The sequence below is a fragment of the Passer domesticus genome, chromosome 1 (genome assembly GCF_036417665.1).
Source record: "Passer domesticus isolate bPasDom1 chromosome 1, bPasDom1.hap1, whole genome shotgun sequence".
Taxonomy (NCBI): domain Eukaryota; kingdom Metazoa; phylum Chordata; class Aves; order Passeriformes; family Passeridae; genus Passer; species Passer domesticus.
The window spans coordinates 139,634,800-139,657,157 of NC_087474.1; the positions used below are offsets into that span (position 1 = coordinate 139,634,800).

Genomic DNA, 22,358 nt, shown 5'->3' on the forward strand with positions numbered 1-22,358 from the left:
AAAAATTAGTTCAAATTTTCCCTTCCACTAAAGAAACAAATCTGAGTTCTCATCACAAATTTCCAGAAAAAAGCTTCAAAACCCATGTGGAATATAAAAACACGCCAGAGTTTAGACATTCCCAAATCCAGTTCTTTCTGAGCTAATGCAATGATTGAAACATCTCTTAGTTTCAGTTAGGCCAGACACACAGCTCCAGCTAGGCAATAAAGTCACAGCAAACACCACATCTTCCCCAAAACACCTGGCAGGCTATGCCAACTTCACAGTTTGGTTTTCAGTCCTGTGATACCACCAGTTCCCAAGGTTTCCATTGCTGCTGGTGACATTGATTACTCTCCAGACACATCCTAAATTTTTGCTAGTGCCTGTCCTACTTCCTTCATTTGAGAGATGCAGCACTGTCAGCCTGAAAGTACAGTGTAGGGCTGTCCCTTCTTACCCACTGCCTGCTAAAACCACCCTAGACAGCAACTATAAGCCAATTCTTTCCCAAAGTTTTCCACAGTAGGTGCTGTCACTTGATGTGTTATTGGAGAAGTCATCACATGTTTAAGACTACATTCTTCTCAAGTCCTATCATCCCACAGGAAGCTGCTTTTAAAGATTTTTTTTTTCTAAATGGGGAATGTACAGGTTTTACAGAAGAATGTAAAAACTTATCTAATATCCTTTATCACAAATTTATACTGTGTAGTCCCTATTGCATAGCCCCCTATTGTGTAATTTTTCACTATCAGGAAGCAAAAGCAAAATCAGAGCTCAAAGACAGTAAATATATTTGTAAACCATGTAACTACATTCTGTACACCACACAACTGCAGCCAGTGTATTGTACAACTATATCTTGTTCCAATTGAAATACACGATTAAACTTAAATTTAACACAAAGCAAAGTTGTTTTAAGCACTAAGAAGTCAAATGATGAATTATTTTTTAAAACGTGCACAGTAATTAATATAACCTGAGAGCCCATACATTGGAGAAAATACATCTACTGTGGGAATATTCCTGGGTTTTGCCTCTTCCCACTCCCTGATTTGCAATTGCAACTATGCAACGCCCACCCCCACAAGCATCCATGGCTCCAGCAGCGGAGCACAAGGACGCTTTCCAGCGTGAAAAGAGAACTACTCATGGGTGCTCCTGCCACAGACCTGAACCATCGAGTGAGAGACCCTCAGGGCAGAGAGGGCTCTGCTCGGCCACCAAGTTTCCCTTTCTTCACGTTAAAAATGTTGTTAACTCAAGCAGCCCCCAAGGGCTCGTCTCTGCCGGGGCATTTACTGCAGGGTGCACTTCGGGGCATCCACCCTACAGAAACCCTTCCCCCCGGGACAGAGCCCTCAAGGGCTCAGCCCGTCCCTGTCCCGCCGTCCCCTCACAGACCCCGGGAGCGAGGCCTCGCCCCGGCCGTGCCACCGCTCCCGGCCGGGGAAGGGGCCGCCGGGGAGGGTCCTTACCTCTTGGGCGCTGCCTGCTCCATGCCGGCACCGCCGCGGCCCCCCAGGGCCGCTGACCGCCCCCCGGGCCCCGCCGAAGCCGCACAGCTCCCGAGGACCTCAGCGCCCGTCACCGCGGGGCCCGCGCTCCGGCACGGCCGCGCTCCGGCTGCCGCCACTACCGCTACCTCCGGCCGCGGCGGGGGCCCGCCCCCCGCGCCGCTGATTGGCTACGGCCGCGCTACAGCCGGCGCTGATAGGGTGGTGTGGACGTCGCTCAGAGCGGGGGGCTGCGAGAAAGCCCCGCCCACCGCAGACAAGCGGGCGCTGCCGCGCCGGCGGGAGGGGAAGATGATGGAGGCCGCGGTGCTGCCGAGCTCCCGGCATGCCCCGCGCGGCCGCGGCCCGCGGGGCACGCCGGGAGGTGTAGTCCGCCCGCCAAACCCTCCCCGCCCGCGGGGCGTCCCCGCAGCGCCGTCCCGCCCCCGCGGCTGTGGGCGCTGCGCCGCCGGGCAAGGGTAGCCTCGGGCAGCACCGCCGCCTCAGGGCGGCTCTTCCCCCCCGGCCACCCCCTGGCCTCGGGGCAGCGCTGCCGGGCGGCCGAGCCTTTCACCCGGCTGTGAGGGACCAGGTTGCGGCCCCAGCCCCGCCTCAGAAAGCGGCGGTGTTCGCGGGCAGCCGCTGCCGGGCAGCGCTGAGGGGAGCTCGGAGTCAGTGAGGGCAGTGACACGGGAAAGCTGCTGAGTGGAAAGTGCCAAGGCACACGAGTTACCCCGCAAAGCAGGGGAAGCTGTCGCGTAATTATTCAGACAGCAGGTTTCAGGCTCCAGATCACCGTGTGACAGCTGCAATTTCACCACCTTACAACTTCGACTTTCTGCTGTTTATGTGCTTGAATCTGATGGATCCAAGTAGATCCAGCCAAGTCAGTACAAGAAAAGCTTACATGCTCAAGTCTATTTCTATATCCTTTCCTGACAGTAGGTTTATTTGCCTAACTAATGGAAGTTCAAGGTAGTAAAACACCTAGGCAAGTCCCATAAAAACACTGAGATGCCCACGTTCCACTTCAAACTGATTTTAGATGTGCAGTTATTACACTCCCACCTGATAGAAAAATCTACACTCTGTAGGTAATTTCATCTCTTTGATGTGCACTAGCAAGGGAATTTAGAGTGACTGAAGTCCTACTGTTGTGCAAGTCCTCTACTTTGTCTGAGTCAATCCAACCCAGTTGACTCACTGCAGTCGGGCCAAATGCACAATGGCAATATTGAACGAACCCACAAAACAAATCACACACCACCATGTGACCTTTTAGGTTTCTTTGTTTTTCTGAGTCATGGAAAAACTGCAATAGAACATCTTCCTTTGCACAACAGATTAATGCAGAGCTCTTCCAAGCACCATCCCACAAGCCACAGTGGCTCACCAGCAGTACTGCCAGATGTGTCCATAGCATAAACAGCAGTTTGTAGGATATGCCAAAAACAAAACAAAGAAAAGGAGCCAGCAGATGCCTGAGATGGAGTATGGTATGAGTGCCTCAGAAAGTGGTAAGGAGGAATCCCACAAGAGGTCTCATTTTCCAGTTCAAGGACAGGTGAGGTCAGGCAGATAGCAAATGCCACGTGGCCAGTGTCCAGCTTTGTTCTACAGGGTATTTGGCTATAGCCACTGACCAATTATTATTTACAGTTCACCAGTTTCACCTAATGAAGGGAAGTCTGACATCTCTACTTGGCTTTAATACTCCTGGAATGCAGAGGTTGTATCCACATCCTTTAACACAAATATTTAAGGCAGTATTTTATCCAGGCTGTTTCAGAGGAGACAGGTTTTGCTCCCATATCTCAAGCCGAAGGTGCCACAAACAACACATTAAAGCAAGGAAAAGGATTCTTAGAAATAAAATACAGGTACTATATTATGGTTGTAGCTGCAATACAGAGCCAAGAAATGCTCCCTCTCCCCCTTCACACATATATTTCATGTTCTGGAAAAACTTAGGGTAAACAGTCTAATCTGCCACTTGTACCTCTCCCTTAAACAACAGTTGACAAGAACAAAAGAAAATTTTTCCAAGCAAAAAATAGAATGTTTAGAAAATTTTTCGTTTCATTTGAAACTATTTAATATCACAATCCCCACTTCAAAAACTACCCTGACTCCTTAGTAACTGAGGAAGATGGAGCAGGACTGTCCTCTATCTATGCCACTGAAGAAAGAAAAGGGTGTAAAAAACTCAAGACATCTGAAAGAGGAGAAGTTATGTAGCCTGGCTTTATTACATAGTGGGGCAGACAGTGCCAAAAAAAAAAGTATGGACTAATTCCATGCCTCTCTCACAGAAACTTAAGTTGTATCTTGTGCAATTGCCAGAAAGCTTTCTAAGTACATTTAAACTGAAAATAAAACATCAGTAGGATAACACATATACCATGGTATTTTTCAAGATCACTTTATTCATCTCTTATAATTTCTAGGAGTATTTTTAGTGAATGACATTGGAATAAATAACACTCTCTCACCTTTCCCCTGTGACATGAATTTGAGAACCATGCTGTGAAATATGACACTGATTTGGTATTCATTACAGTACTGTACCTAGCCACTGGCAAAGAAGGAACTTTGAAAGGGAAAACAGATTTCCTCTGTTCTCCTACCTCATTCAGAGTTCCCAGTTAAGAGAAGTCTAGATGTTCTGGAGGCATGAATATACTATGAGATTGCTGGTGTCTAGACAAGATGGAGATGAGGAAGTTGCAGACACTCTCCATGAGTATTCCCATGATTTCTCCAACAGCAGGACTAACACTAAGAAGGCAGCTGAGTAAGAAAGGGCTTAATGTAGCCCAATCCTAAAAATGTAGGAGCAAACTAACTGAATTACTCTTTTTCTTCTGAAGTATTTTATCCATTTTACAAATTTATGTGTCTGAATTAGGACTCCCTTCTCTGCAGAACTGGCATCAACATCAAATACAATTCCTTAGACCAAAGAATGGATGAAGACCATACTTAGTTTTTGAGTACTATAATTATTTTATATTATAATACAGTTTTGTAAACAGATAAAATAATATATATGATAATTACTTATACTGCAATGAAATCAGGAATCATGACAGCATGGACAACTATTAGGTGCTGTATAAACACACAAAAAGAAGTTCTCAAGCCCCTAAAAATATGAACAAAAAAGTCCTAAGATATCAGTCCAGTCTCAGTTGTATATAGTTTGTAATAAAACTAAGAGGAATAAAAATTACTTGAGAAGCTCATGTCTGCATTTCTAACAGGTATTATTAATGTTGGAATTTAAATTACAAATATATACTTCAAAGTCATTCATAAACATCATGCAAATAAATTACCTATGTTATAGCAGGGACCTTATCTCATTCCTTTGATAGCAAAAAAAACCAGCATTTCCTTCAGAAGGTATTCATTCGATCAGGCTCATTTAAACAAAGTTCATTGTAATGAATACATGATGCTACTGTAAAACAGCAGAATTAATAAATAGTGTGTGTTCTCCAAGAGATACTTGCCATGAACACTCCCCAAAGAAAACACCCCTGGTCCTTGGTGATGTCTGTGGTGCTTTTCACAAGCCAGCTCTTTTTCCCATGTGCTTTCTATCCTTTCACCATGGTAGCTCCCATTCCTTTCACACAGACAGCGTCCTCTGTGCTCTCTCCCTTGATGTGGAATTATCATCCCACAGTAGTTCCATTCACCTGCTTGGCACACCAAAACCAACAAAATCCATAAAGAGTGCCAAGCACGCTCCCAGCTCCATCCTCCTCAAAACTCTCCACGACTGGTGTCTCACCATGCCTTGGCCCACTCTGGCATTACCCACGGAGTCCCGGGGGGCTGAGTCCCCATTACACCTGCAGATTAGCTCACAGGGAAAGGTGTTTGGCTCACAGGAGCAAGCTGCAGGCCAGTCCACAGCGTGGTCCCAAACTCAGCTAAGGACAGAGTTTCCCTTTCCTTTTCCTTTGCCCCACAAGCAGGGCATTCTCTCCTCTACCCTCAAGTTTTGTAAAAATAGGAGTTTGCTATAATTACAGACCTCCAACTTTTCATGGAACATGTTTAAGACCAGTAAGGTAAGTCACAAATGATTGTGAAGGGGAGAAAGGCAGGGGATGGCAGGCAAGCACAAAGATGGAATGAATGCAGGAGCCTGCTTTCCTTGGAATCCAATTCATAAATTCAGTAGATAAATAGTCAACAACAACACGTTTGCATATCTCTCCCTGTGACTGCCTGATAGTGATCTGGTATGCTGAAAGTTAAGGAAAAGGCCTTGAATAAAATACAAGCTTGTTTATACAAAAGATAAGGAAAACTGACTTCTGTCTGTATTTTCTTCGTACCTATCACATCTAATGTGAAGTAACCTTGAAGACTTATCTAAGAATGTGTTATATACTTTCCTAACCTTGTCAGTCATAAAATACTTATACATAAAATATAAAAGAACATCATATTTTCAAGTCTGGAATAAAATTTATACTTTTCTATGTGAGTTTTTAAGTAAGTTTAGGAATAAAGAACTAGGCAGAGGGAGGGGGGTCTCCTTTCCTGAACTATTCACAGTTTAATGGTTAATTAATGTCACTAAAAAGAAAATTAATTTTTGCTGGTCCAACAAAAGAAAGAAGCAGAAAATAAAAAGTCAGGCAATATAAGTACTGCAATATACAGTCTTCTATCCATATCCAGTCTGTTAAAATCAGCATGATTCACAAAATTCCTACTTAACATTAAAAAGAGCCATAAAAAACCCATAAAATATCAGCTGCACTGCTGCAATTTTTCTTACTACCTAGTATACATTATTTTGATATCCAAAATATTATTACTGGACCTAAAGCCGTTTGTTGATTAGGATAGGCTTTTACTGTTGACTAATCATTTAGCTCACAGTCTTGGTAACAGGCTATATATAGACTTACATTTGCTATTTTTCCTATTATAGCACACTATGGTAAAAATAAACCATGGATACAGAGTTGCTATTTACAGTTGACCACAGAAGATATTCTGGTCTGTACTACAGCTGCATTGATTGTGCTCATGGGATCTACAGATTGACATTAATGTCCAAAAAAAAAATCATTTTGGATTGTGAAACAATTACTGTTGTTGTGGTAATACTGGGGGCTACTCTGGATTCTCTTCTGCACAAAAATATTCCTTCTCTTTCTGAGAGCAACCATCTGCTTTCCAGTGTGCAAAGAAGTGTGCTCATGCCCTGGAGAATAAATAAATAACGTTTAACCAGCAAGCCTTGATGCCTGCAGTTGGGGTGGAAACTAGTATCAATAACAAAAGAAAGATTGAATCATCAGTACTTGATGAAGCAAGTACTGCATGAAACCAGCTCCAGCTGGGTGAGTACACACAGCCTTATGCCCAAGGCTTCCACCACCATGGTGGCTGGATTTTCTCCTGTCTTCCTTTAGCTCCTGAGCTGAGAATTTTAATAATACATGGCAGAAATATTTAGGGAAGATAAGGATTTTTATTTTTTGTACAATTTTTAGGGATAAAGATTTCAAGAGGCTAACAAAACCCATTCTTTCAGATTCAAAGGAGGGAAGTTTCCTTGCCCTTGTGGGCATTTCACCTAAGTGCTGGAAGAGAAGTATCAATATATGTGATGCCAAATGACAGAATAAGAAAAAAGGAGAACTCAACAACCTGAAAGCACATTGTGAGTACTGAGCACTCCAAAAATAATGCCATGGAGTACATACAGTTTATTCAGTTACAGAGTTTGGGGTTTTTAGTAAAACCCTTCCTATTTATTTCTGAAGTGCATCTCTAGCTTGCTTCATAAATATTAAAAAGCAAGTGTTTTTACGAGGAAGAATCACTCATCTAAATGCTTTACAATCCAGAAACGACATTTCAGTTTCTTGCTTTTTTCCAACTTTCCCAACCAAACCATGCCAGAAGATCATAATTCAACTCCAAATAATTTACTTGTATAATGTGTACACTCACACTTTAAAAAAATCCAAAACCTAAATACAATTCCAGTCTTAAAACTTCAGCAAAAAAATGTTCAGGAACATAACAGCCATTTCATGACTGACTATGAAGTAATGTGTCTGATTACAAGATAAGGACCCATGGAAAAATCGAAAACCTAAACAAGAAAAATGTTAAGATTTGCACTTACATTTCCATTTTGCACTTAAAAGCAGTGGGAAGCCTTCCTCACAGCAGCCTCTGTGCTAAAGAAAAAGCAAAGCAGCAAATAATGAATTTTCACAGAACTGGCTTTGTATGATGCACTCCTTTGAGTCTCCTCTAAGAAGGTTGGGTTGGTTCTATAGGGGAGAGTTTTATGGCATCCTCACCACTACCCAGGATGAGTCCTTAAACTGCTGTCACTACTGAGCAGAGGAACTTTCTGCTGAAAACAAGACTTCAAAGTTACTAAATTGTACATAGGTAATGCTATAAAACCAAAATTGCAAAACATAGAGCAATTAACCTCCTTAAATTTGAGAACTAAGCTTTTTCCACTATTCCTTCCTTAAAAATAATTGTATTAGTGAGTGATTAATGGATTTCTTTAATACCACAAGACAATTTATCAACAGCCATCAAAACAGCCCATTTTTACCCAGCCCGGAGTTAGCAAAAACAAAAAAAGTTTTGGTGGCATGATTTTCTTTCAGAGCTGAGGGAAATAGAGCAATTCCATATGCTAGGAGCTTTCCTGATAGAAACAGTTAATTTACCACATAAGGAATATCACATGCATACCACTTCCACCTAACATGAATCACTCCTTCCAGTTGAGAAAACTAAAGTCTTTTATCTTCCTCAGGGTGGAGTCCATCTCCTCCCATAGATCCCTACAGAATAAAACCGCTAATGGTTTTAAGATTTAAAGGCATTTCTTCTTTTTCTTTCTTGTGTTCATATATCACGTTTCAATGTCTTCTAAACAAGAGAGAGCTTAATGTTTTTGTGTAACCTTGAACAGGCCGGTACAAAACTTTTATTGCTTCATCCTTGAGCTCTTCTGTAGCTCCATGATCTAATTTGTTATACTGGTGGTATTAAGCTGCTCTTACCAGGCTAACAATATGCAGTATAAATTCCTTAAAGCTAATTTTAAAATGTATGTGTTAATTTGAATACTAGGTTAAACAAGGAAAAGCTGAAACAGAATAAAAAAAAGCCAAACTACATGTTTGAATATATGCTGTGTCTTTCCTTCAGTAAGGTTAATAGATAGCAAATCACTGCTCTATGCAGTTCAAACTAGGCAGAATGTCTCTAGGACCTGATCTAAAATCTGTTCATATCAGCAGATTCTTTCTTTTAAATATACTACTTTGAGGATCAGTCCCTAAAGGAGGGTCCTGTCTAATGTCTCATGGGAGTCTGAATATAAAGGCAGATTTTTGTTTGACTGCTGTTTCCATGCTTGGCCCATTTAATCTCCCAGAAGGATGGAGGAAAACTCAAGATTGGAGACAGATCATATTAGACACTCCCATTTATTTGAAATAATCTCTTAATAATGTGTCATTGATTCATTAGATGAGAAATTACGCAGTCAGAGAAGATAAACAGTGTAGAAGTGGTCCACTTATTGTAGAATAGATACTAAGCATCTGAAATTTTAAACAGTGGGAAAATCTGCTGTTCCTAGTCACAGGGACACTTATGCAATGTTGTATAATATGCATTGCCTGCTAGTGCATTACAATATCTAAGTATAATTTGCATTGCAATGGTATAGCAATTTTAAGTGAGAAAATGTGTAGGAAGATTAAAACCACCTAACTGTGTTAGTATACCCACAAATATATACAGCACTAATTTTTACATAAAGTAACAGGAACAACACATTATAAACACTTGACTCAAATGTTATTGGCATTTTTCTTGACCTTTCAAAATGGTCAAAAACAAGTACATCATTTTGATGGGTGTGGGATAGTCAAAAGCTCTAAATTAAATGTCTCAAAAGCAATCTTCAAAACTGTCTTCGAAAGTATATTGCATTAGGCTACACAAGACCAGTTTTTGGCACCTGTTCTTGAAATGAAGGGGAAGAAAGCACATTGAAAGAAGATTATGCATTATTTTTCAGGAATTCAGCAATTTCTTGGAGAGATTAAATTTACTACAGCTTTAAAATAACAGAGTTAGTGCACGTTTTGAATGGTTGCAGGACTGGGTAACAGCTAGCACAGGAACCTCAGGGGATTTTATTGTAGTTAACCCATCCTGTTCTGTTCCTACTTTTACATGCAAAAGAAAAAGGTTGTACTTAATACAATATTTATAGCTATAAATTATAGTCAGTTGCTTTCTGGCTTTACTGTACCAGCATTTTTAAGAAATACACAGAACTGTATCTATATCACTGCTACTGCTTTGCAAAATGTTGTATGTATTGCAAAGCTGGCTCTCTAATAGAAGGCAGTTAAAGACCTCTGCACTGAAATCTGCCAAAGCTGATACTGCAATCACAAACATGTGTTGTTACACTTCTTGTGGCTCATCTCCACATGGTGCAGCTGTTGTGTTGGCTAAAGAAAATGCAGGCCCAAGGGAAACAAATTTAATTCAGCTGGGGTGACTTCCACTAAAAAAAGTGCTTTAAGGAGAACAGGTGTCTTACAGTAAGAGGGATTGTTTGAGAGGTTTTCCCCAAAGTTGCTTTGCTTCTAGGAAAGCCATTCTAAAGTGGTATGCCTGTGATAATAATCTTTTGCAGTCTAATTTTTAAATAATGCCCTTCAGAAATGCAATGGATTCTAGAAATTCTATTTTTGTTTGTTTGGCTCAGTCCTAGGACAGGAAAGCTACTACAGGACCTGCTCGTTAGGAGCTGGAGGAGGCCTCATTGCTGTTATTTATTTTCCTCAGCCTCAAAAAGGTTTGTTTAATCAACAAATGAATGTATCAGGCAGACCTGCAGCCCATGTAAGTCACCAGCTCAAACAGAGCTATGCCTGCTTAAACCCGTGTAGCTATTGGTTTAATTTTTTACTAAATTCACTTAAATGTAGCTCCTTCTTAAATATGTTCCCATTTAGTCCAAATAAATAAGCTAAGATACAGTATGTTCTCTAAGAAACCAGTATGAAGTATATGACTTTTTTCCTTTTCCAGAAAAAACATTTACCTTACACACTATGATACCTCCTCTAGCTCTGTCATGCACTCCCACTTCCCTGCTTTCTGTGTCCTCTGCTTTAGCAGAATGGAGCCTGTTTGACTGATGTTCAGCAGCCTCCACGCCATGGGCAGCAGCACATCCCACAGTAGTGAGGCACTGGGATCCCTGGAAGCTGGGAAAGACTTTTCCCAGCAGGCTCTCAGGATTTGTCTGTCAGTGCTGACTGAACCAGCCCTTCAGGCAGATAGTGCAGCAGACAGCAGGTCTTTCTCTTCCTCTTGTCAGCTCTCTTTCCAAAATAAGGTTACTGCAGAGGGCAGTCTCTTCTTGTGCAGATTCTCTTCTCTTCTCTTCTCTTCTCTTCTCTTCTCTTCTCTTCTCTTCTCTTCTCTTCTCTTCTCTTCTCTTCTCTTCTCTTCTCACTGCACTTTCCTCCTTTGGGCCTGTTTTTTCTATCTCCTACAAGTTCAGAATTTCTTCTCTTTGAGGCAACAGAAGTCCAAATGGGGGATAATTTTTCCACACACATCCCATCCCTAAAGTGTTGGTTCTCCTACAGGATGTATAGGAGTTGCTTTCTGCTCTTCTTTCTCATATCTTAACTAAATAAATGTTATGACAAAATTCTATCTTTATTTTTGCCAAGTTAGGCATCTTAGCTCCTTCTTCAATATTTATTGCCAGATGTTCTGTCTTCAGTGTTGTATCCAGACCTTGGGCTGTTTTTTGGACTTTTTCTCAAATTTCTGAATTGAAGACACAGTACTACTCCTTTTGAATAATATTCAGAACTCAACAAGGTCAATAGCAAAATTCATGAGAACTTTGATCTCTATGTCTGCACATAAAAACCTGCAACAAATCTTGCACTTTTGCCAACTTCCCTTTACCAAGGGAAAGAAATTTGTTCTGCCCTTGCTACTTTTCTCAACGGGACTTGTGACAAAAGTCCAAAGTCACGCTGGTGGAAGGAACTGCCATGGCCATGCCTGAACCCAAAAGCCAGGAACAGATGCACCATACCCTGCCAGTGAGAGGGAAAAAGTATTCCAGTTAACTAAATAAGGAGAAACAGCAATGTAGTGAAACCTGCATTTGCAGTGAAACCATTAGGGAGACACTCACTATTTACTGTGTATATGTACAACCAGCATCCCAAACACTGGGGAAAAAATTAATTATTATTTGTAGAGTGAGATGAATTGAACAAAGTGTCTGAGTGTCACTGAGAGAAGCTGCTTAAAGTGATATGTGAAGTTAAGATTAACCTCTTACTTTTCATGGCGTTGGACTGTGTGCTTATCAGGGAAGTTTTATGTTTGAGGTTCAGGGAGAAGGTGATGGCCATGTCCTCTGAATGCTTTCAGATGACTGATTTTCAGAATGTTGCTGGCATTCTTCCAGCTGGAGGCCTGGCCATTAGATAAGCTTAACGTTCTGGTGGCCATTTGCAAAACAGATGAGAGCAGGAACAGCAAGAGGAAATGAGAAACCCAAGAAACCTACTAAAACTCCCTGAAAATAGTCTTAGCATTGGAAGGAAAAGTCTTAGATCCTTCCACTGAAAGAAAAACTATTAAGCATAAATTTTCAGCTGGTAAAAGTATAACCACTACCCCAAGGGAGACAAAAACACTGGCTGAAGCAACACTACCACAAGTGCTGGCTTAAAGAAATCTAGGAAACGTTGCACTAGCTTCCTGTGTGAGAGTCTAGACAAAAGTTTTTAGATATTGCCAGATAGGATGCATTTATTTCTGCTTTCAGGTGGGGGGTTTTTGTTTGGTTTGGTTTTTATTTTTAATGGTGAAGCCCATAGCTCTGCTGGCTGAGAGCCCTGTTTAATAATCCCTCCTCTGCCAGTATTTAAAGTGTGTTAAATGGCATCGGAGTACTACACTAGCAGATTTGACAGATATCATTTGGCAGATCCTGTTGTGGCCATTCACATCACCCTTACAGCTGCCTCCTCCCTCTGCCAGAAATTACTGCTTCTGGAAGTGGCTTGGCAAAAGGATCATACCTGTACTTCAGCAATTCTTGTTCAGCCAGATGCTTTAATTCAAACTTGCAGGCAGAGATAGCTGGGGGCCATTCATTTTTGTTCTGCATTTAGTAGCTGAAGTCTCCTTTGCACTGGCATTTGGAAACATGGTGAGCAGTGATCCTTGGTTACCACATTTTCACTATCAGGCTTTCACATGGCAATGAACTTGATGTGGTGGAAACAGTAATGGGGCTCTCTCCACTGGTAATTTCCTGGCAGAGAGAAAATATTAAGTCATCTTTTTTTAATCAAAGAGCCTCACCTGAGTAAATATCCGAGCAATTCCAATTTTTAATTTTATTATCATAGTCTGTTGCTCAAGCTGTGTTTTCTGACTGTACAGCAATAATAGTGCTATGAGCACATGAAGAGTTTTCAAACTGGCATTGTACTCAGTTCCTCTTACATTTCCACACATAATCTGCATAACATTATTAAATCTTTCCTGTACATTATTTAGCCTCTGGGATCAAATGAAATCATACATAACTGGAACTCTTTGGACTTTGACAGATGTCCTCTGGCAGATTTTTTGCAGTGGTTTTTAAATTGTTACTGCTTTTAGCTATTTTCTTGGCCTTTTCCTGGAATTGGACGCATGTCAGCTGCTCTGGTGGAAAACACTAACCTCTTAGCTTTTAAATATGATAAAAGTGGGTTTGAGTTCTTGTACCAGACCTTGAACTGAAGCAACTTGAAGCAAAGGTATGATCCTTTGGTTCCTGCAGGAAGGGTGGTGCTCCACAGAGGGCTGTCAAAAGGGGTGGGAAGGTAATGTGGAGGACTTGCTTGCAAACTGCTGGAGGAATATTTACAGCATCTTTCCTCTGGTCCTGTTTTCATGGGAGAGCACTGGAAAGCTTGGTATTCTCCTAAAACAGCAAAGGTAATGGAAAAAAAAAAAACCAAACCAAAAAACAACTGCACTTTTGCAGCTCTGCTTTGAAATAATACAGGTTCTCCTGAAACTGCTCTGCTTTGTGGGCTATCTCCTACTGTGTGTTATGAAGTTACCCATAGTAATACTGTACCTAGACACTGCACAGCTGGTTTCCTTTCATCTCTACACCTGCACAAGGCTTTTTATGTATGGGAGAGATTTTTCTACCTTGTGTATTTTGTAAGTAACCTCTTTGATAAAGACAACCCTAGACGTATTATCTCTGCCTAGGTTGCCATACTTTCTACAGGTTTGAAGCAAATAAAAATAGTCATCCCAAATCCATAATTTGTTTTTTAAAACCTCTGTATCAACCATATAATATAGAAAAAATCCACACCATCATATTTTGATGAGTTCAGGCATTTTTGAACAACTGAGAATTTAAATCTGTGAATAAACTGAAGAATGTGTCGCTGCATTCAAGAAGCATACTTTCACTTTAAGAAACCACAGCTGCAACAATAAGGTGGAAATTTGACACATACTAGTTGGTGGTGGCAAGGATTAAAGGTATGGAATTAGAAAAGAAACCCTTATGCTGCTGAACAGAATATGGGACATAAATCAATGACTAACTTTGGCTAAGCTTTGCCTTCTGGAGGTATGCAGCATTGCAGCTTCACAGTTATCAGTATTTGTCATCTTGAGTATCAGTACACATGCCAGATGCAAAAGAGGGGCCCAGAGAGAATATGGGGGATGAGGAAAAGAAAATTAATTGTTTCAGTGACAATGTACAGTATTTTGATGTGAAACAGAACTTCTGTAATATTTCAAGGAGCTTACATACATATATATATGTATATGAATATGGACAAAAGCTGTTGGAAATAAGCCTTTGACTTCAAAATGTGCCTGATTAAAAAGAATACTGATAAAAATTGAGACGAGAACAGCTGGAACTTTGATTGCAGTTATGCTTTCTTCTGGATGTTTATTTCTAGATCACTTTTGCAGCTGCTTTTATCTACTCCTTAGAAGTTCTTTTAGATTTGAGGAACCATTAGCTGTAAAAGTAAACATCAGCTCAAGTCTGGTTTTATAGATTTTGAAACCATTGAGGGTGGGAAAGATAATGTGAGACTAGTGCTGAACTGGATCAGACTTAAGTGATCCTTTGAACAGCCTTTTAGCATCTCAGAGCCCACCTGGAATTCTAACAGAACATGTAATTCTAACAGAACATCCAGTATTTCCAATATTGTTCTTTATTAAGCAGTTAGGAATTTCCAAGCTCTAGGAATTAAAATACTCTTTTCTGGAAGGCTTAAATTCTTGTCTCACTGTCATTCAAAAGGCAGAATTCTTTTAAATATGCCTCCCCTATCTAGGTAGAGAGATGGTCCTTAAAACTTGTTCTGCTGCCTTTCAGTATCTGTCATATATAAATATTATGCTTTGGATAAAACAGATCTGCAGTTTTGACTCCACTTCACTCTGTTTTGTTATTGTAGTTGTTTAAGAGTTCTTTAATAACTGTGGGTTTTATTTGCTTAAGAGATGCCTGTTTGGAGACTGGAGAAAGGTCAGGGTTAACCCTGCTTAACCTTAGCTAATGACCTATATTGGTGGTCCCTTTTTTAGATCCCAGGAGTATCAGCAGTGATGCTGTGGCCACTGACGGACTTTCATGCCAGGTCCCACTGAAATAAACACACTATTATACTTACTTTATGCTTCTTACCAATAGAAATTTTTAACACACTATATTGGTTAAAGCCCTCTGGTAAGTCGCTCAGACTTCTCTATTTTCAGATTTAAGATTTTAAGAATTCAACCACAAGATACATTTTGTTGAAAAATCCTTTCAGATGGCTTCATGAGTCTTTTCCTTGGACCATTCCTGGATTCAGAAAATATTTTTTCAGTTTCTATATTCAGCTTTCATTCCTCTGTCCTGAGCAATTCTGCTAATGATGGAGATTTCCTCACATTTCTCTATAGGCATTCTCTGAAAGCCCCTGGTCTTGCAGATGCCATTGATCCTTGCTCCCATCACAGCCAGGAAGGCTGTGATTCCAAAGCATTCCTTGCCCTGGGGTCTCTTCTGCTCCCTTCCACACAGCCACAGCCTCCCAAAAGAGCAGGGTGCTGTACCTTCACAGGCAGGGTGCACCCAGCAGTTCACAAACACGCGGCCTCATGGCAGCAGTGAGACTCAAAAGCTCCTGGTTGCAGTGTGGCTGACAGTATCTCTTCTCCCTCTTCTGTGGAGCTGAAAATAAGAGGCCTTGAGTCAGTTCTTTTTCTGCTTCAATGTCATGTCCTTGGCTGTCAGCACTCCTCTGGTGCTAAAATGAGTTTTGGTGCAGAAATGAATGGGATTTATGCTTTTCTTGGAGACAATTCCCAAGGGGGAATTTGAAAGAATAGTATAACAACTAATAATTTTCTCCAGCCTAGCATGGGTGAGCAAGCCAAATAAATGAAAGTTAATGCAAACATAAATCCTGCAATAGTCATTGATACTGTTTATGAGACAGACCATGCCATCTACTGTAGACTAAACAGGGAAAAAGGCCATTTGCAAGCTTCATCCTACCCTTCACCATCCCATCCAAGTCCCTCAAATACTCCTGTGGGGTCTGTGAAAGGGAACTAAGGGAGCAAGCAAAATGCCAGTCCTCTGGGCAAGGACTTGTACCATCTTTGGAACAGAAAACAAAAGTCCATGAGCAAACAAGGTGGAAATCCACTGCTGGGTTTTCACTCTGGTTTGTCCAGGTTTCACATGGTTTCAGTTTGTTGCTGACTCATGATACCCAGACAGCAGAGACATTGGCTCAGCTTGACAGGAAGGGAAGGAAAAAGAGGTAGAAGAGTATTCTTTACCAGAAAATCTTCTGACTGGCCCATGCCCATTTCAGTTCTATTCTTGAATTAATCTATTCCTTTTCCCAGCTGTTGCTTTGACTCTACCCCAGAGTGATCTAGCCCTGAGCTTTCCCCACAGTGGCTATGGAGAGTTCATGGAGAAAAAGGACTCCTTTTCCCGTGCCATAAGCTAAATGCAGTGGAACTCCACTGCAAAACCTCTACGGTGTATCAATCAGCACTGCATCCACAGACTCTGTGTTGGTGCCACTGTCCTTTCACCCAACAGGATGATGCACACAGTGGTGCTATGAGGTGGCAGCAGAAGTTGAGAACACCAGCACTTAAGGCAAAAACAAGGTAGTCATACAGATATCAGTGCCAACAACTTAACTCATGGAAAAGGACATGAAAGCAGGCATGATGAAAATTCTTGCCTAGAACAGTAACTGCTCTCTTTTTTTTATAAACTTTTGTTCACTTGTTTATTTTTATGAGGCAGTCTCAAAATAATATCCCTGATTAAGTAAATATTTTAAACCAGCAGTAAACCACACGTTCAGCAGACAACTGGCAAATAAAGACATTGAAGCACCTGCTTAGATAGTGCCAAGGGTAATAATGATCTTAAGCATGCACTTAAGTACTTTTTGGATCATACTGAGTAGAGATCGAGAGTTATGTTCAGCCTTGGCAGTGTCTTTAAGGGCTTTCTAATGCCTTACCTTGGTAAGCTTTCCCTCAATTTCCTTGTATTTCAGTAATTATCAATAACTTAACCTTTAAAACCCCTGATTTTATTAAGAAGTGCAGGGTTTCATCAGTAAGGTTTGTCTGGACATTGTAGAAGTGAATCTGTCCAGGAATAACTGTTAGCTTTTTGTGATATCCATTATTGTCCTTTTCTTTGAATTAGATGCCACAAACAACTGAAAAAAACACACAGAGATTACTACAGACATTGTGCACATCTGTAAGTGATGATTTGCATATGCTTGCACCATGCTTGTAATGCTCTGAAAATATCTGAAATGCTCTGTAGTATCCTGGTTTATAACATATCCTTCACCACAGTTTACACATTGAGAATGAATGCTGAAAACAGGAAACCCGCATATGGAGGGTAGGTAAAAGAGGATTATAGTATACATGCATTCGACAGAATAGTCCCAGTTTAAGAGTATCATGAGCATCAGGCTTGCATAAACAAATCAGTGTTTAACCCACAGATGTATCTAATGACCAGATGGATTCTGCATGTTTACAACTGGAAAAAACTCTCTGAGCTTTTCTATTGTTTGTTGACTTACACCCTGTAATATTAATTTTATTTGTGAAGCCAAGTTATTCACTGGGATATTGCAAGTTCTTAAAAGGAAATGGAGTTACTTAATATATGCCACAGGAGAAGATGTATGGGTCTTTTTCTGCTGCCTTGGAGTTTTCATGTCCTAGGTGAGTTACGAGGCATGCAACCAAATGTACAACTGCATTTCTTAAACCAATTTATCGCTTTTATACAATATTTCTTTTAGATTTCCCCCCTAGCAGTTGGCTCAGAGATTGCAAACTTCATGATCCTTTCGGCCTGAGGCAGCTGCAGAACTTCATGGGAGCTGTACCCCCCCTTTAACTCAGCAGTGTAATCTGCAAGCCCACGGCCCTGCAGCAGGCAGGCAGCCCTGAAGCCCTGCCGACCTTCACCTGCAGATGTCCTTTGACACGTCTGCCAAGAGAGGTAAAATGCCACCCCCAGAGTGGAAGCAGAGCCCGTCAATCCTGGGGACCCTCTGCAGCCCCGAGCTCAGCTTGGGGGGATTGGTGGAGCGATGGGAAGGCAAAAGGGCCCGCTCGTGTGCGATGGGTGTCCGTGCCTCCACCGCACAGCCCTGCTCAGTGTTTCTGTGCTGATGGCAGGAAAGACTTGAGCCAAAATGCTTAAACCCAGCTATAGCAAGGTACGGCATGTTGTATTTCTTAATGTCTCGACATCTACTCCCTTCAGACACCACAAAAACCTCTCATTGCTGATGGCGGGGGAAGGAACATTTTCGGCTAGAGAGTCCTTTTATCGAGGGCTCAGGGCCCGCCGTCGGGGCAAGGCGGCAGCACCGCAGCTGGCGGCGTCCTCTCCTCGGTCCCGCGGTGCCTGCCGCCTCCGCGCACCCGCACCGCGCTGCACCGGGGCACTGGCTGCGGCACAGCGCGCACGTTCCGCGGGATGAGCGGCCCTCGCCGCTGCGCACACGGCAAGGACGGACTCGGCCAAAGGCGGTTTGATGCTGCTCCCGGAGCGCCCGTGAGCCCCGCGGTGCCCGACGTGGGGCCAGGAGCTCCGGGAGCCGGGGCTCGGCAGTGGCTGGAGAACAAAAGCCCCCCGGGGCTCTGTGTTCCCCAGAGAGGAGGAGGCACCCGTCGGGCTGGCTGCGGTGGGGATGCACGTCGGGGAGGCGGCGGGGTGAACTGCGGCGGTGCCGCGGAGAGGCGGCTGGGCCCGCTCCCGGCTGCTCCGGGCAGCCCCGCGGCCGGGACCGCGGGCAGGGGCCGAGGGCCAGCGGGTGGCCGGGCTTGTGCGTCCGGGGGGACGCGGGTGGGATCCAGCCCGCTGAGGTCGTTGAGTGCTTAATTACTTTGTTGTTCCGTGGACATTAATCGCGGCGATATTCTACGGGGATCTGAGTCCGAGAAGGGAAAAAGGGGACGCTGAGCGGGAGTTGCAGCGGCGGTGTCCCCCGGAGCCTGCCAAGAGCCGCGTCCCCGGCCGCCTACGCCTGTTTGTCAAATCTTGGCATTTCCTGACTAGTTCATTAAAAACAAAACAGAATATCCCACCCAATAAATCGGAGCGAGGCCGGTGATGATTTAGTCACCAAGAAACCAACGGAATCCGATGCCAGATAGACGGGCGGTCACTGTTTTCCTTAAAAAAAAAAAAAAAAAAAAAAAAAAAAAAAAAAATTAAAAATAAAGTCCTCGGTGTGTAGCCGAGTGGTCCGCCCGCACCGGCCTGTCTGTGGACCGGCGTTAGCCCAGGGCTGGGCTCGTCCGCGGTCTCCCCTCGCTGCCCAGCGACCGCTCTGCCCCGCGCGCCCGGCAGCGCTCCCTAGGCCAGAGGCCGTCGGGGGCCCTCGGGTCTCTTCCCAAGGCTGGCTGCAGCGGGGCTGCCCCGGGGACGCTGCGCTCGGCCCCTTCTCTTGGCGTAGCCCCTGTCATGAGCCGGAGCCGTCCCGAGCACCCGCTGACCCCTCTCCCCCCGGCGCCGGCTGCGGGCGCACCCCTGACCCACTCTGAAGGTTCTGCCCATTCCTTTGCGCGGGGATGAGCTCCCGGCGGCCGCGGCCCCACAGCGCCGGTAGCGCTCCGTGCCCGCATCGCGCACCGCGGCCGCGCACGGTGCCCCGCGGGAGGGCCCGACCAGCGCCGCTGCGGGGCCTCGCTGCCTTCTCCCGGGCGCATTTCTGTGCTCAGAAAGGGGCGAATGGTCAAGGTTTGCCCCAAGCTTCACGGCCGCGAAGGAACTGCTTTAATCTCTTCCTCGCAGCAAGAACAAACACTGCCTATCTCCTTGCTCCCCTGGATGGAATCCAGCGCTTTGGATGATTTTTTTTTTTTTGGGGGGGGGGGGGGCGTGGGTGGGAAGAGAGAGCGGGGGGAGTCTGAGATAACCGCGGCGATGTCTGCACCGGCGGGACGCGCGGATGGGAGAAGGAGGTGCGAGGTGAGCGCTCGGACGACCGCGGATAGCGGTGCTGCGCCCGCGCTCCTCGGGGCCCCGCGGCCGCCGTCCCTCGGGCGGTGCGGGGAGAGCCCCGCTCTGGGTCCGTGGGGACCCGATCCCGATGCGCGGGGCGGCCGGGACACGCACGGCGGGCCGGGGCCGGGGCCGGGGCCGGGCGGGCGGAGCGGCAGGGCGCCGCGCCGGCCTGCAGGCGGCGCTGCAGCACCGCGGGCACGGCGCGGCCCCGGGCGCTCCGCCCGCCGCGCCCGGCCCGGCACCGCGGGGCGGGAAAGTGCCTTGGGTGCGGAACGCGCTCGCCGCAGGTGGACGCGGAAAGGTGACATGGGACTGCTGCGCTCCCGCGGGACCCGGAGGCCCGCGCCCCGGCTAGTGTCACCGCTGCCGCTCGACGGGTGCCACTGCCGTGAAGGTGAAGCCCCCCGGCGTCCGAGCGACCCCGGGCTCCGCCCGGTGCGGAGCTGACGCGGCATTACCGTGGGCCTCGTGGCCGGCCCTTGCCGCGCACCTGCCGGCCGGGCCGGGCGGAGTCGTGCCGGGGTCAGCGGGCGCTCCCGGCCAGCGCAGACGTGCGCGGTGACCGCCGCGCTGCCGGTGGTGGGAGAGCGCGGGGTGGCCAAAAAGGTACCATGAGCGGCCGGGGAGCGAACGGCCCGGGCAGTGACGTCGCACCGCACCGTCTCCCTCCCGGGATCCCTCCGTTTTGAGGCTTTTTCGTTGCCTGGTCGTTTTGTGATTTGAGGAGGTCGTTGTTGTTTGGGGATTTTTTTTTTTTTTTTTTTTTTTTTTTAGAATCTGGTTTTGATTTTGGGCTGGTTGTTAAATAAATATAAATTTTTTTTCTTCTGCACAAGTGCGGCTTATTTCTACTTGCTGTAAAGGGCAAGAAATGATGGTTCTCCCGAAACAATTTCCCTTTGATCCTTGAGTCCGGGGGTGTTGTTCTTGCTATCCAGAAGCCAGCAGTGCGAGGAAGAAATTTTGACTCTAAAGACCCCTTTTAACTTCGTTCTTGAAGCAACCGGCCTCTTTCGAGAAAGCAAAACGAGGGGATGCGGGTCCTGCCCCCGCGTCCTGCCCGAGTCCCCCAGCCCAGCCGCGGCCGACGAGCCCTTGCCCTGTGCAGGCTCCCCGGGGCGGCCCGCACCCACCTCATACCCGCACCGAGGAAATCACTCCTTCTCCGCCAACTGTGAGCTTCCGTATCCTCACTGGCCGGGAAAATAAATGCTATTTATTTAGGCTGTCTGGGATTTAAAACAGAGCATTTTCGAAGCACGGATTTATGAAAAGAAACGAAAAATAGCCCCGGCGGCCGGCGGCAGCCGCGGGCTGCAACGTGCGCCAACCTCGGCTGCGCTGCCCTGTGAGGGGACACGGCCAAAACTTCCTCTGGCGACTCTTATTCCCCTCTTTCATTAGTTTTTTCTTACTGGACACTAAAATGAGAAAAACATCCCCGTGCAGCCGTAATTTATGCCCTCTTCCCTACCTCGGGCTTGAATTAACCGGCATAGACCTTACCTTTGAAAATGTTTCAGTTGTCCTTTAAGTGCCATTTTCCCCGACATCTTTTTGTCCTTTTCCAATTCTAGTACCAATTTCCAGTCCAGATTATACGATTAATTCCCCATACATGTGATTGAAATAACCCACTTAACAAGATAATATTACAGATAAAAATGTAACCCAAAGCCGACATATGCAACCAGCCGCATTGCAACTATCGATGAACGTGAATAGGGCTCCCTAATCGAGACATTTGAAGAGGGTTAGAGAGGCCCCATTTAGCAGTAAATTCCCCGGTAATAAATCGAAACTGCTTTCGAAACTATGTGTCTGTTCCAGGTAGGGATTGTGTGCTTAGTCACTGAGCATGGGGGGATGCCTCCGCGGAGCTTCTCTTCCCGAATCTGCCCTTAGGCGACTCAGTCGCAGTGAAAGGGCAGCGCCGAAACGCTGACGGTCCGTAGGGCGACCCGACATGACGGCCACAAACTCATTTGGGACTTGAGCACTATCTGCACCCACTCTTGGCGACATAGGCACCCACAAAACCCCATACTCTAGTTTTGGGGGTGTTATTTTATATATTTAAGCCAGTCGGGCCGCCTATGTCACTCCAGCTGGGGCAGGACGAGCAGCCGAGATGGGCGGTGAGAGGCAAGGAGCGCGCAAATTCCCGCGGCCGGCAGTGGGAC

The 22,358-nt window shown here is 45.0% G+C and overlaps 2 protein-coding genes and 1 long non-coding RNA gene across 5 annotated transcripts in view; 1 reads left to right on the forward strand and 2 right to left on the reverse strand.

Annotated features, from left to right (window-relative positions):
* STK3 (serine/threonine kinase 3) overlaps positions 1 to 7,670 on the reverse strand; it is a 131,889-nt gene extending 124,219 nt beyond the window's left edge. The window contains exon 1 of one of the 2 annotated variants that reach the window (XM_064392705.1): positions 7,648 to 7,670. In XM_064392705.1, the coding sequence (XP_064248775.1) occupies positions 7,648 to 7,655 (8 nt within the window). In that variant the 5' untranslated portion in view covers positions 7,656 to 7,670. Of the gene's footprint in view, positions 1 to 1,463; positions 1,649 to 7,647 lie in introns of those variants that run through there. The other variant, XM_064392696.1, reaches the window with a different exon arrangement.
* LOC135282718 (uncharacterized) lies at positions 5,859 to 18,198 on the forward strand. Of its 2 annotated transcripts, XR_010348767.1 has the most exons (4): positions 5,859 to 6,853; positions 7,048 to 7,176; positions 10,285 to 10,421; positions 17,957 to 18,198. It is a non-coding gene; the product is annotated as an uncharacterized LOC135282718 (long non-coding RNA). The 2 variants fall into 2 exon arrangements; XR_010348766.1 differs by having other exon boundaries at positions 5,859 to 7,176.
* A 302-nt stretch (positions 18,199 to 18,500) lies between these two features.
* Positions 18,501 to 19,793, reverse strand: LOC135309057 (basic proline-rich protein-like). The gene is made up of 2 exons (XM_064435275.1): positions 19,495 to 19,793; positions 18,501 to 19,026 (listed from the first exon to the last, which is right to left on the reverse strand). Exons 1-2 carry the CDS (start codon positions 19,791 to 19,793, stop codon positions 18,501 to 18,503), a joined length of 825 nt encoding a protein of 274 aa, XP_064291345.1.
* Between the last annotated feature and the right edge of the window lie 2,565 nt (positions 19,794 to 22,358).